Raw genomic sequence first — 12,357 nt, 5'->3', positions numbered from 1 at the left:
ATTCAATGTAAGGAAAATGATCAGACTTCTCTGGGGGCTAGAAAAAAGCAACAGGATTACTTTGAAAAGCAAAAAGCTTTTCTCTACCTCTTTGTATTCTGAGTAAATGCATTAATGTAAATAAAGTTCAAGTGCATATCACATCTGACAAGAAGTAATTCCAGTGGTGAAAGTCACACCTAGTATAGCACCAGCAACGTTTATGAAGTGGTAACAAGAATACATTTGAATCAATGGGCTGCATATTTATATCGCTGATGCGATACTGTCATGTACTGTCAAATATTTTAACATATTACTTCTAACAGCTGAAGTCTGCGTTTGGTTCCAGCAGACGAAACCCAGAATAACTGAACCAAAGCCCATGGAGATACTTCAGATAGCACTGATTGGAACAAAGAACGTGAGTTTGCACTTAGCATTTATATAGTCCTTTTCATCTTCAAAGAGCATCGCAAACATTAGCTAGTTCTAATTCTCTCACAATGACCTTCATGCTAACCTTTTGGGATAAAAGTAATATACTATAAGAAAAAAACTGACAAGATGTGTAATCAAGCATACATCTAGCCTCAGATGTGTAAACTATCTCTGCCTTGACCTCTATCTCTGCCTCATGGTAGATTCTATCTCATCAAGAATATAAGGCCTTTCACCGTGGCTCAGGTATTAATTCACCATACAATGTATTTTACTAGCATAAGGTGACGTTAATAATCCTTGAATAACAGATTTACTACCATAGCTATAGGATACAGCTATGCCTTTTTAACAGCTAAGGAACTCAAAATAATACTGCATCAAAAAATTTGCTGGAGCTGTCACAGGACAAGCCAGGGACACATCTAGGTTAGATGTTGGGATACCATGGCTTTGAATTCCTACTCCTGAGTCATTCTGGGATTTTTTTTTGTTTTTCTCCTTCCAATTCAAATCGGCAATTTTTTAAGTCTCTTTTAGAAACCGTTCTCAGAAACAGTAGCAGCTTCTTTCACGTACCAGTTCTATCTGCCCTCCAACACAGACTTACAATTTGATTATCAATTCTGTGTGTCTCTGAGCTCAGAATCTTGAATAAATTCCTCATGTTCCAGTTGCTTGCACACTTTATACAGAGGAATAGATTGAAGCAGACAGTACTCATTTTCATGGTGACCCAGAACAGCTATTGTTACAAGAACACCTTTAATCTCCTGTTTCTGTTATTGAATTGAAGTGGGGAGAGATGAAAGAAAGCGTCTCAGAAACCTGCTACTACAGCTGGTACTTCTTAGTTTATCATACACTAGCTCTAATTTTCTTTGATTCTTCTTAAAATTATTGCTTCTATGTCCTAATTTGACAACCAGGCATTCACTGCTATCTTTTGACTATGAAAAAACCCTCCCCTCGCTCTTTCTTATAGCTACTTCCTCAGAAAAAAAAACCCCAATCTTACTGCGTTAGGATATCAACATATGAATTTAACTTCTCCCATGGTAGGTTTTCTTTTGCGGCGTACACATGAGAAACTAAATAATACATCACTACTTACGGTTCAGGGAAAGGACTTACAAAATAAACTGAAGAGTGAAAGGAGGATAAGGGTCATGCTGATATGAAGGGCATCAGTTGCACTGCAGTCCATTTTGGATTTCTTGCAGGAACACACTTGTAATTTCAGTTCTGTGTTGTTAGTCAGAGGTGGTTTTCCAGAATCTGTCACTGAGATTGGGATGTTATAATTGGCCTTCTTCAGGTTTTGAAGCAGGATGACTTGGGCATGAGTATCTGCAAAGGTGAGAATTAGCCAAATAGTGATTGTCTGGAAGGGAAGAGGAATCTGCAAACAGTATCAGACATGCCACTCATGGAAATTAAGAAGAACATGAGAACACTCTAACGAAAAGGTTAAAGAGTTGAACTGGAGGTAAGAAAAGGCAATCCAGAAATTCTGTCATGGGCTGAGAGCTAACTGCAAACTTATTCCAAACCCCACCAAAGACTTTTAAGAGCCCCTTTTGTTTAAATAATATTATGTGGTCTGCAAATTATTGGCAGAATTTGCCTCTGGAAACTAATATACTAATGAAATGCTAAGGCACGACATCCCCAAAGCAATGCAAGAGGGAAGAATTTATCTATTTGCCAAAGGAAAAAACCCTTCTCACAAGGAAGTACAGGCAAAGCTACTTAGCTGCTTCCCTGGTTTGCCTGAGAAGGCAGTGAAGGGAAGTAATGCCCCTTCAAATCCACAGACCTGCTCCACCTGAGCAGCAGTGGGTCACAGCAGCTATTGGTACCCAGGTGAGTGTACCAACTCTTTTAGGGGGGTTAACAGAGCAGTGGTTTGATGTTTGGGAACAGCAAAGAAAATGACTCCTCCACTTTGTCCTGCAGGAAGATACGGGTAACTCATCCATCTTTAGTTTTTTCTAAGAAGAATGTGAAATGAATTGCTAAAAGATTCAACAGTAACAGAGATAAATAATACATGCTAGAAAACAAATACAAATAATCTACATTAAAAAAGAAATGTAGTACTTTGCCCACAATTTGCCATATAAACCTTCTTCAATTGCTTTGATCCTTTTAACAATAGTGTGTGGTCCCAGTGAATTTGTGCCTTGTATTTGTGAAGAGTTCAAATACTTAAAATCAGGGAGTTATTCAAGTACATTGCTAAAGCCCATGCAAAAGTTTCATGCTGTCCTATAGCAAAGCCTTGTGCACCTCACGCAAACCCCTTGCCATGAAACATGGTAATCTTTACAAAACTGTAAGTCATTAGTAGCCTTTCCTTAAATATAAAACTAAAAGAGAAAAGTTTGGTCAACATAAGAAGAGGAAAAAAGGTTCAGATTTCAGAGAAAATGCAGACAATTAGTATGTCCCACCAGGCAGCTGGTCCGAGCACAAACAGCACAGTGTAAAGCAGCAGCAGTGGGTCCATCCTGCAGGCCTCCCATGCACAACTGCTCCTGAATTCACATCATGAGCAGCCTCAGGGTGACTACACTGGGATCTGAAGGTGGGAGGACTAAATGCATAAGAAAAAAAGTAATAGACTTACTATTAAGCTTGGTGATTCTCCACAGTTTTTCTGGGCCAGATTGCTTACTCAGTTCAAATTTGAATGGATCTGTGTTGGGATGAAGGTCTTTGTCTGATGCTCCTAGTACCACTACCCTGAGATCTTTTGCATCGTCACAAACTTTTGCCAGTGTCGGATAAAGGGATGGGACATTGTCATTGACATCCTCCAAGGTAATGTGTAAAGTTCCTGTGCCTGTAGCGGGAGGGTTACCTATATGAAAAAACAAACATATATTTAGTAAATCATGCTTCCATAAACACTTGCTCTTATTTTTACCTGCATGCTTGCAAAGGGAAATAATTTGTATAGTTCTTACCTCTGTTATATGAAAATTATTGCTTTAAAAAACTGATGAGTCATATTGTAAATTCGTTGCTGTATTTTCAGAATGCAGCCTGTCTGATTCCCTACAGTATGGATAACTATTCTAAGGAAATCTCTGTGAGAGGAATATTTTGGAGTTAAAATGAGATTCGAACACGAATAGATATCTGGAAAAGAATCTGTTCATAAACACATACTGAGAGGAACATAGTAGGAAACATCCCCTAGACAGACAGCATGGTATTAAAAGAATCAAGAACAAGCCAAGCAGGAGGAAAAATGACAGCAGAGAGGGATCAATTTGTATGGTGGGTGCCCATAAACAGAACAGGACCAGATCATTCCCCAGCAACCCCTGGGGACATATTTTGTTATGTCAGCAGAAGTGAAACCTGTCAACATGCAGCTCTGGAAAATGAGATCTTTTATTTACCCAGAGCTAGCAGTGGAGCTTCAAGCTTGCTTAATTTATTTGCCAGCCTGTCTCAGCCCTGACCTGAAAGAACCAGCTTCAGAGGTGAGGGTGTTGTTTATGCTCCATGGTACTGCTAGAAGCCTGTGTGCCAAGGCTGTGACTGACAAACCAGCCGTGGCGCTGGAAGTGTTTGTAACGGAGACGTCTGCCCACTGGGAGCCGGACTCGGACTAGCACCTCATTTCACAGGGGTCAGAGAGGAGCTGACAAGTGGTAATAACTTTCAGTCGCTACAGATGTGTGCCATGGTTGAGCCAGTAACCTACTGCTTTCAGTCTTATTACAGATTCCTTTGCCAACCCATTTTAACTGATCTCAAGGTTTTCTAAATGCACATTACTTCCTTCATTGTATCCCGTACTTAATTTCTCACTTAAAATGCTGCGCTTCTGGGTTGTTTGTGTTTTTCTGCTTTAGTACACAAGATCTATGATCTCTGAGCTTCCTTTTAGCTATAAACCGTTAGCAGGTAGAAAGGATTCAAGAGGTTGCACTTAACCTGTAAAGCACTAGTGCAGCGTGTCACGGTAGTTTTAAGTTCAGCGCCGAGAGAGGTACACTTTAGCATAATTACCCTGCCTATAGCAGCCCAATAAACTATGGAATTATTGCTGCACTATGAGTGCATCCTAAGGGAGAAGTAAATACCCTGTGGGCTGGATCTGATAAACTACTCACTGTAGCAGAATGCAATTAGTCCTTTCAATAACAAATGTTACTAATGGTGATACCTCATCTGCTTCATGCACACATAAATGCATAATAAAGGCAGACTTTTTCATAGGTCTTTAGCTTTCCCCCCTCCTCATATTGCACTTCGTCATCAGAAGGGTTAGGGTTGAGTTCTTCTTAATGAAAAAGAAATTATTTTTCACTTTTTATTGGACTAATTGAATTTGCAGAAAGACTCCAATACATTTTTTGTTCTTGATATATTATTAAGTAAAGTCATACGGCAGAATGGATGAAAAGACATTCAAGTATTTGAAATATGATCATAAAAGCCAGCCTTTCATGCACTTAATTAAACTGCTGTCTTTAATTTTGAATGCATTATTTTCACACTGGACTGATAATGTCTTACGCACTGCCCTTCTTATCTTTCTCTGAAGTCAGTAATATTAAAATCTGCCTTTTGAAATTAAGAAGCCAACAGCATTATGAATGTACTGTTATTTTGTCAAACGCAGATATGGCTGCATTTTCTCTGCCATGCTAATGTTTCACTATCTTTGTATGGCTTATGGGCCAGTCAACTATTACGCACAAATAGAGAGAAAGGAAATTGCTTCTGTCCCTTTCAATGACTTATTCTCTGGTTGGTTTATTTATAATGATTTAAACAAAACCTCTTGGTGATTTATGAAGACCTCCAAAAGAAAAATAAGCAAATGTCAAGGTCATAAACTGAAGCTTGTTAAGACACATGTCATAAAAAATACAACAAAAAATGAATCGAGGAAAAATGGTCACAACATATCTACTGGGAATATATGACTTTCATAAATTTGACACTATTATGCATTTGAAATAATTAAAAAATCCCATGATATCCAGACAGCTTTGGTTTTGAAAGGAAAGATTTACGTAGCATATTTTAATTCTGAAATAAAACGTCTCGTAATTTGTATTGTAAAACCTTGCAGCTGAAAGCCAAATTAATGCATAAACCAAGACATAAAGGGCTCTATCCAGTAACCCTTGGGAGCAGCTTTTCAAAAGAGCTTCACTCTCATTTTTGTCACTGAAGTGAACTGGCCATTCCTCCTGAGGCTGAACACTTTAAACCTTTAGGTGCCTTTAGAGCCATTTGGGATCGAGAGAATTCCAAATTTCTGCTAAGGCTCCCACAAGTGGCATAGCTGTGAATATACCACGACAAACAGATGAATGAAACGGCAGTACTCACGTGTGCAAAAGCTACTAAAACAGAGACTGAAGGATAGCTAATTTTATGCTGAAAGAAAGTGAAACCTTGGTATTGAATCCTGATTTTAAAGACTGAGAACCTTAATGAATAATCTTCAACGAGACTGAACTGCAAAATAAGATCTTTCAAATTAGTTAGGGGTTGTGGGACTGGAACTTTGATCAGCAACACTAAAAAAGTATAGATTCATCTTCAAACATTCTGCAATTGGAAATGCGTGATACACTTATCTGAATTGGACCAGGACTGGTAATGTCTTTGTATCCTGGCATTAGACTTCATACAAAGATTCTAAGAGCAGTCTTCAGTTAGGCAATAGCTACTGCTGTTGTAAGATGCAACAAGTGCAAAACAGACGAACAAATCTAGTTCTTTTGCATGAGCTAGAGCGCACCACAGAGTATGTTGGGAACTAGAATCTGTAATGCAAGGGACTGTTACCAGAAGATGTACATGTTGAATTGGATTTTAGTGCTATCAGCATAAACGACCATGTTGCTACCTTTATTAAAAAAAAAAAGTTTCAGAAGAAATAAAAAAGCCATGCAGAATTGTGCTAGAATTATTAGTGTAAAGTCTGAAATTATAAAGTCCCTGTAGAAACACACGTCCAAGAAATTTGAAAAGTGGTATTCCGTTTTGGTCCAAAAAGTTCCCATAGGAACAATGATGTCATTTGGACATCTAACTACTCAAATGAGACTGCCAGTCAGGTAGTTAGTTTCTTAAAAGATACCAATTACGCACAATGACGGCCGTGGACTAAGATGACATTTCTCTTAAGTATCAAGACTTGCATAACATGGCATGTCTAACAAGCAATCATATGGTTGAATGGCTGATGATGCATTTAATCTGAGCATAACATTTTTATGGACATGAGGAGCCATTTCATGTTCCACTTTCTAGTTTTTCTACAGAAATGTGATGCTGTTGTGTACAGATCTCTAAGCTAAGCTGTGCTCCATGAAATTAAAGACAGTATCTGGGCTGCTTTGAAACTCAATTAAGACATTCCTAATCAGTGTACATTCAAATAGCAACAGCTTTCATTGATTTGAAGTGACAGCAAAAATACAGAGTTAGGAATAGCCATACAGCAGGTGAGATTTTCTGGTCTCACACAACAAGCCAAACACCCCGAAAAAGTCAGTAAAAGTTGAGGAATTAATTTTTGGGGGTATCCAAAGGAAATCTTATAACGTGACTGAGAGTTGCCTGCACAGCATCCTATTTCTTTGCACGATGTAGACACACCTGCACTTTTATCTTATCTTCCTACTGTTATTATCACAAAAGACTGACAGAAGGATCCACATTGCATGAGTCAGTCAGTCCACAGTCATCTCTGAATGTCTCACTGCAACCTGTGCAGGCATATGTAAAAGCTTTAAAATGGTCAGTGCAGATGCTAATAACTATGTAGCCTCAAATTATTAAGATGAAAGTTGTTTTTATATGTTTTAACTCAAAGCATGACTTTCATGGAGCATTTTGAGTTCATACTTTCTTCACTTAATGCTAAGGAAGCCTTGGGGAACACAACGCTGGCTACGCTGGTATCCGGGCCATGTCAACCTGCTGCTTTCACATTCAGTAGTGTTTTCCGCTGCTAACTGAGCTCTCACAACAGCAGCAACAGTGGAGGGAACAATTTAGGCACTTCACTGTTGGAATCGCAGCAGTTATGTTTAGACGCTATATTCTCTTCTAGGTGTACAGCTGAGCATGAGTGTAGTTAAAAGTAGGCATCCATCTACACTAAATTGCCAGTGTAATTTTACAGAAGCTGGTCAGAAACATTGTTCTAAACTGGTAGAACATTTTCAAGATGGAAGAGTTGTTTAAATGCATCTCAAAGACAAAAGAAGTCTAGACAATTTAATCCTCTTCTTCCAGCTTTCCCTTTCCGATTTGCAGCAAATCTCAGGATTAGCCTAAATGACCCCGCTTACATTTTCCAAGCATTCAAAAACATATTCAGAACTTAGAAAACAAACAGATTTGGACATGGAGATTACGGTGAGTTTAGATTGTCCATGAAAATGAAGATGCATATTACTTAAAGCATACTTAAAGTGGAAAGGATCATAAGAGCGTATCCAAGTAAAACAATTGCTTGAACATTGCTGCTTAAAAAAATAAAGTCCTATGCTTTGGTCAACAGACCACCCAAAATCAAAGAATTATACTGATGTTGTTCATCCTACCTTGAGCTTTCTGAGTTCTATAACTTTTTAAATCCTTTGGAATAACTGCGGTGTATTTTTTTTTTTCTTTTTCCTTTTAGAATTGGGTAGTTAAATTATATTTATTTTAAGACTTAAAGGATATTAGAAACTAAACAAATTGGATATAATAAAAACATTTGTTCAGGTAAATAAAATTTCATTTAATTTGTGAAAACCAACAGGAAAATCCTCAAAAACTATTTTCCCTTCTAGTCTGATTCTTTTTTTCAGTTTGACACCAAATTTGACTTGATCTAAAATAGAACAAGTTGCACAAGGAAGAACAAGGATTATCAAACACAAAAAAGTACATTTCCACATGCTATGTGAAAATGGGCTTTGAATAAATCAGAGGAAAGTCAGTTTCCTTGTAAATAGTATAATTTGTTTAGTGGCACAGCTAAGGAACAATGCATTGATAATCAACAAGAAAAACGTCAGACACACAAGTGTTAAGACTAGGAAATGGTGACACTGCATGTTTTCACTTATGTATAGAAAGTTCACCTAATGGTATCAAAAGCTAAACATCAGAAATCTTCTCTGTTTAGAACTTTAATGGTTTGTATCTTGGTCATTACAGCAAAGGAATATTTATGTAAATGCCTCTACATAACAAAATCTAATTATAAACAAGCATGAAAAAAAGAAATTTAATTTGAACTACTTTTCTTTTTTTTTTTTTTTTCCTAAGAACATCGGAGACCTTGGATTCTGGCAATATTTATCAAATTTCCAAAGAAGAAAAATCAACCATTCCAGAAAATCCAGCTGCCACACAGATCTAAGCCACAGTATTGCTGGAGGCCAGACCAGTTTTTAGGAAGAATGAAGCATGAACTGTCCCTTTTCACATGCTCATTATGAATGGTAAAAAGACTTCTGTGCTCATTTCTTCTTATCAAATTAAGCTTCCAGCATCATCAAATTAATACATATTATCTATGCCCTTCTATGCCATGATGCAGAAATTACAAGGCCATTTAATTCCTAGAGCAAGCAATAGGGTATCCATTGCCATATAGATTTCCTCTCAAGCTGACAGAGTGAAAATTCATTCATTCTAAATTTTACTAGAATATTTATGGTTTACCATTTAGCATTTTTAATCCACTTGCACTGTCCCTTATGTAACCCAGAAAGCTCAATTCCAACTTTTTCTCCCACTTCTACTTTTTTGCTGGCTAACAAAGTTACACAGATACAAAATGAGTGAGCAATTATACCAAGAACAATATTTCAGCAGGAAAAAAAAACTTTGAGAATGTGGGTTTACTAATTTCTGGCACAATTACCTTTCCTCTGAACCATCATGAATAAAGTCTTATCCCTTAAAACTTCTATAAACTACATTTAAATAAGAGTCATGTCGAGATCAATTTGGAACTGCAATGATGCCTACAGAATTTCCTTCATTTTACACCCATGTAACTAACAGTAAAATGCAGAAGCGCCTAGGATCTTTCCTCGGATATGGGTTTTTCACCAATTTCTCTATTTTCAGCTTCATATTTGCCTGAAGGAGAATACAGCAAGAAATGAAGAGAATAAAGAATGAAGAGTGTTGCAGAAGTTCCCAAATTGTTTGGAGGGAGCTATGCAGCCAGACGGTGCAGTACGTGGTTAAGCTAAGTAACATGTTCTCTCTTTAAATTACTATCCTTCATATATGGACTGTGAGAAAGAACGCTTCGTGCTTTCTCATGATAATGCTATGAAAATCTAAACACAAATTTTCATCTCGTGTCGCTTTTTTCTTTTCCCCTCCATATGCTGTTTTTCTAATCAGAAAATGTGTGCATACAAGGCGATTTGGCAGCAGGTACCCTCACTGCAGGCATAAACCCCGTTCAGACAGGCATATTCCATTACATTTTGTGTTCAAGCTGAACTCTATTAATGGTTCAAGCAAAGCAGATCAAACCAGTAGAGTGGGAAGGTTCCAAGATTTGGGTGTGCTGCTCAGAATCTGACATTTTAAAAAACTGGTCTCATAAATGCCATATGCTTACATTTTGTATAGAAGAGGTCCCGAATTTCCCATGAGTTTGTATTTCCTATGCACTTTCTGTATGTATTTGCCTAAAATATTTTTCAAAATTTGTAAAATAAATAGTCTTTAAAAGTTAAAATCCTTCATTCATTCACTCAAATAGTACAAGCAGATCCTATTTTTGAGTAATTACATTTCAAAAGAGCACAGCTCTTTCAGCATATCAAATTGCTACTGACATATGGCATCCATCTTAAATACTGTTTTCAGCATTCTAATTTCTTTTTCTAATCATGAGTCCGTGATGACAAATTAAAACAATATTTTGTGTGCAATTCATATTTTGCTGAAATTTAAAATAGCAAGAAAAGGATGAGTATTAAATTTACTTTCTCTTCTCCATTAATATAGTAATTAAGATAAGGGGTCTAAAACTGGCTTAATTGGGTTGCTATGGCAACTAATTGCCTAATTTCTTCAAAAATAGCATGTTTTAGGTGGAATCAATCTGTAGTAATTTAATTACATACATCATGAAGCAAGAAGACAGGTTAGATACATGTAAGGAAAAGTTCTAATTGCAAATTGTTACACATCTCTCTGTTACTCCATTTTCTTCTAGATGTTGTCTGTTACTGCTCATTACACATCGTACAGAATGATAATTTTTCTTTTTAATGATTAGGAGTATCGAGACTTGCACAATAAAGGAGATTCAGAATTGCTTGGGTGTAGTTAAGCTGGTCCTTGGAAACAAGGAAAAAAGCAAAAGCTAGACCTTGACTCACTTCTTCCTCACTTTGCTTTGCATGTGCAACAGGGAAGTGGAAATAGTGCCATGCAGCTAACTAATTTATACACATGGCACTGGCCAGCGCAGCTCAAGGCAAACGCTGAAATCACACCAATCTAGAATCACACCTTTTTATAGTCCTCCGTATCTCTTAACCTTTACCTTGCTCAAATACATATACTCCACTCAATAGAAGTTAACTGCTCCTGAAGCTTAATTTCCTGCAGCTCAGCCCTCCTGCTGGACATCCTGCCTGTGACTGAGGACGGCTGCCACGCAAACGCTTATAATGTCGAACCCTGGGGATGGTGATGTCATGTAGGGAGCAAACCACTTTCAGACAAGAAAAGAGTTGTTTTCACTTAAGCAGAGTTGCTGTAACAAACAGTGCTTACTGTGATTTAGTGCATTTAAAGATACACCAGTTAAAATTTCAAACCCTTAACTCCATCTCTGAGTATCTTTAACATCTGGAAGAGATGCCACGTTTTTAATGACATTTCCTCTATATTTAATGTAGTAGAAGTGTTTATAGTCCCACTTTTTGTCTCAGTAGTTCCCGGCTGATGAGAACAGCCAGGGAGGAAGGTGGCACACGTACACTAGGCAAGAGTATGTGTCTCAGTAGGAGACCACTGCTACCTGGCTTTGCCTGGGTGCTGCTCCACCAGAGTGGCATGAGAAAGGTGAAGTTGATAACTGCATTTAACCAAATCAGCAAGACTGGGTATTAGTGCTTCATCACTTGTCACCAGCAGCTGACATACCCGAACAGCACAGGTGGTTTTTCCATGTATCTGGCAAACAAAGATAACCAAAGTTTTTCTTCTAGAGAGATTAAAAAAGTTACACAATGGGGACATAATGAGGTATCATGCCCCTCTGCAATAACATGAGTGATTATTGCATAACGAAGGTAAATCTGGATATATTTTATTATTTCTCCTTAAAGGAAAGGGAGAAACAAATTTTAGCTTTCACACATTTTTCCTCAGAATACAGGGGAAAAAAGACCATTCCTGGAGAGTTTTTAGCATAACTGACCTTATGAGAAAAACACACTGGTATTCTGCTTTACAATAGTCATCCCAAATACTCCCGTGTGTAACAGAATCTGTAGGATGATGCTACAACATGGCTGCGTAGCAAATTTGAAGGTCTGTTGCAGGCAGATTTCTCAAACTCAAATGATTTCTTGTCTGTATGTAACATACATGTGTTTTACAGATATACTCCCAATAATTGCACTGTATGCTTGTGATATTGCATTGTTTTTAGTGATTAGGATGCTAAATTCAGGAAATAAAATTATCATCATTATTGGCACTTTTGTTAATTGAATGAAACCTCCGATGTTTTCCAAGTCTGCCTAAACCTGACTTTGTGCCATTATGAGCTCATTCTCAGATCAAACACAGTTCATGATACTTTAGTGTGTTAACTCTCCTTTGTGGTATTTCCTATCAGTGTGTAATTTCTTCTCTAACAAATCACAGATCCTCTGTCCACACAAGTGTTTAATAAAAAGTTTTCAA

The 12,357-nt window shown here is 37.5% G+C and overlaps 1 protein-coding gene across 1 annotated transcript in view; it reads right to left on the bottom strand.

Annotated features, from left to right (window-relative positions):
* Positions 1–1,537: 1,537 nt before the first annotated feature.
* The window catches only part of CDH13 (cadherin 13), a gene marked incomplete at both ends in the record, with an annotated part of 495,274 nt that continues 484,454 nt past the window's right edge, over positions 1,538–12,357 (bottom strand). Inside the window, 2 exons of the mRNA XM_082005778.1 lie at positions 1,538–1,770; positions 3,053–3,286. Of these exons, the coding sequence (XP_081861904.1) occupies positions 1,538–1,770; positions 3,053–3,286 (467 nt within the window). The remainder of the gene's footprint in view (positions 1,771–3,052; positions 3,287–12,357) is intronic.

This window comes from Phaethon aethereus (assembly GCF_964289735.1).
Source record: "Phaethon aethereus genome assembly, chromosome: 13".
Taxonomy (NCBI): domain Eukaryota; kingdom Metazoa; phylum Chordata; class Aves; order Phaethontiformes; family Phaethontidae; genus Phaethon; species Phaethon aethereus.
The sequence above is the reverse complement of the archived record's forward strand: the minus strand, read 5'-3'. Positions and strand labels throughout refer to the sequence as shown.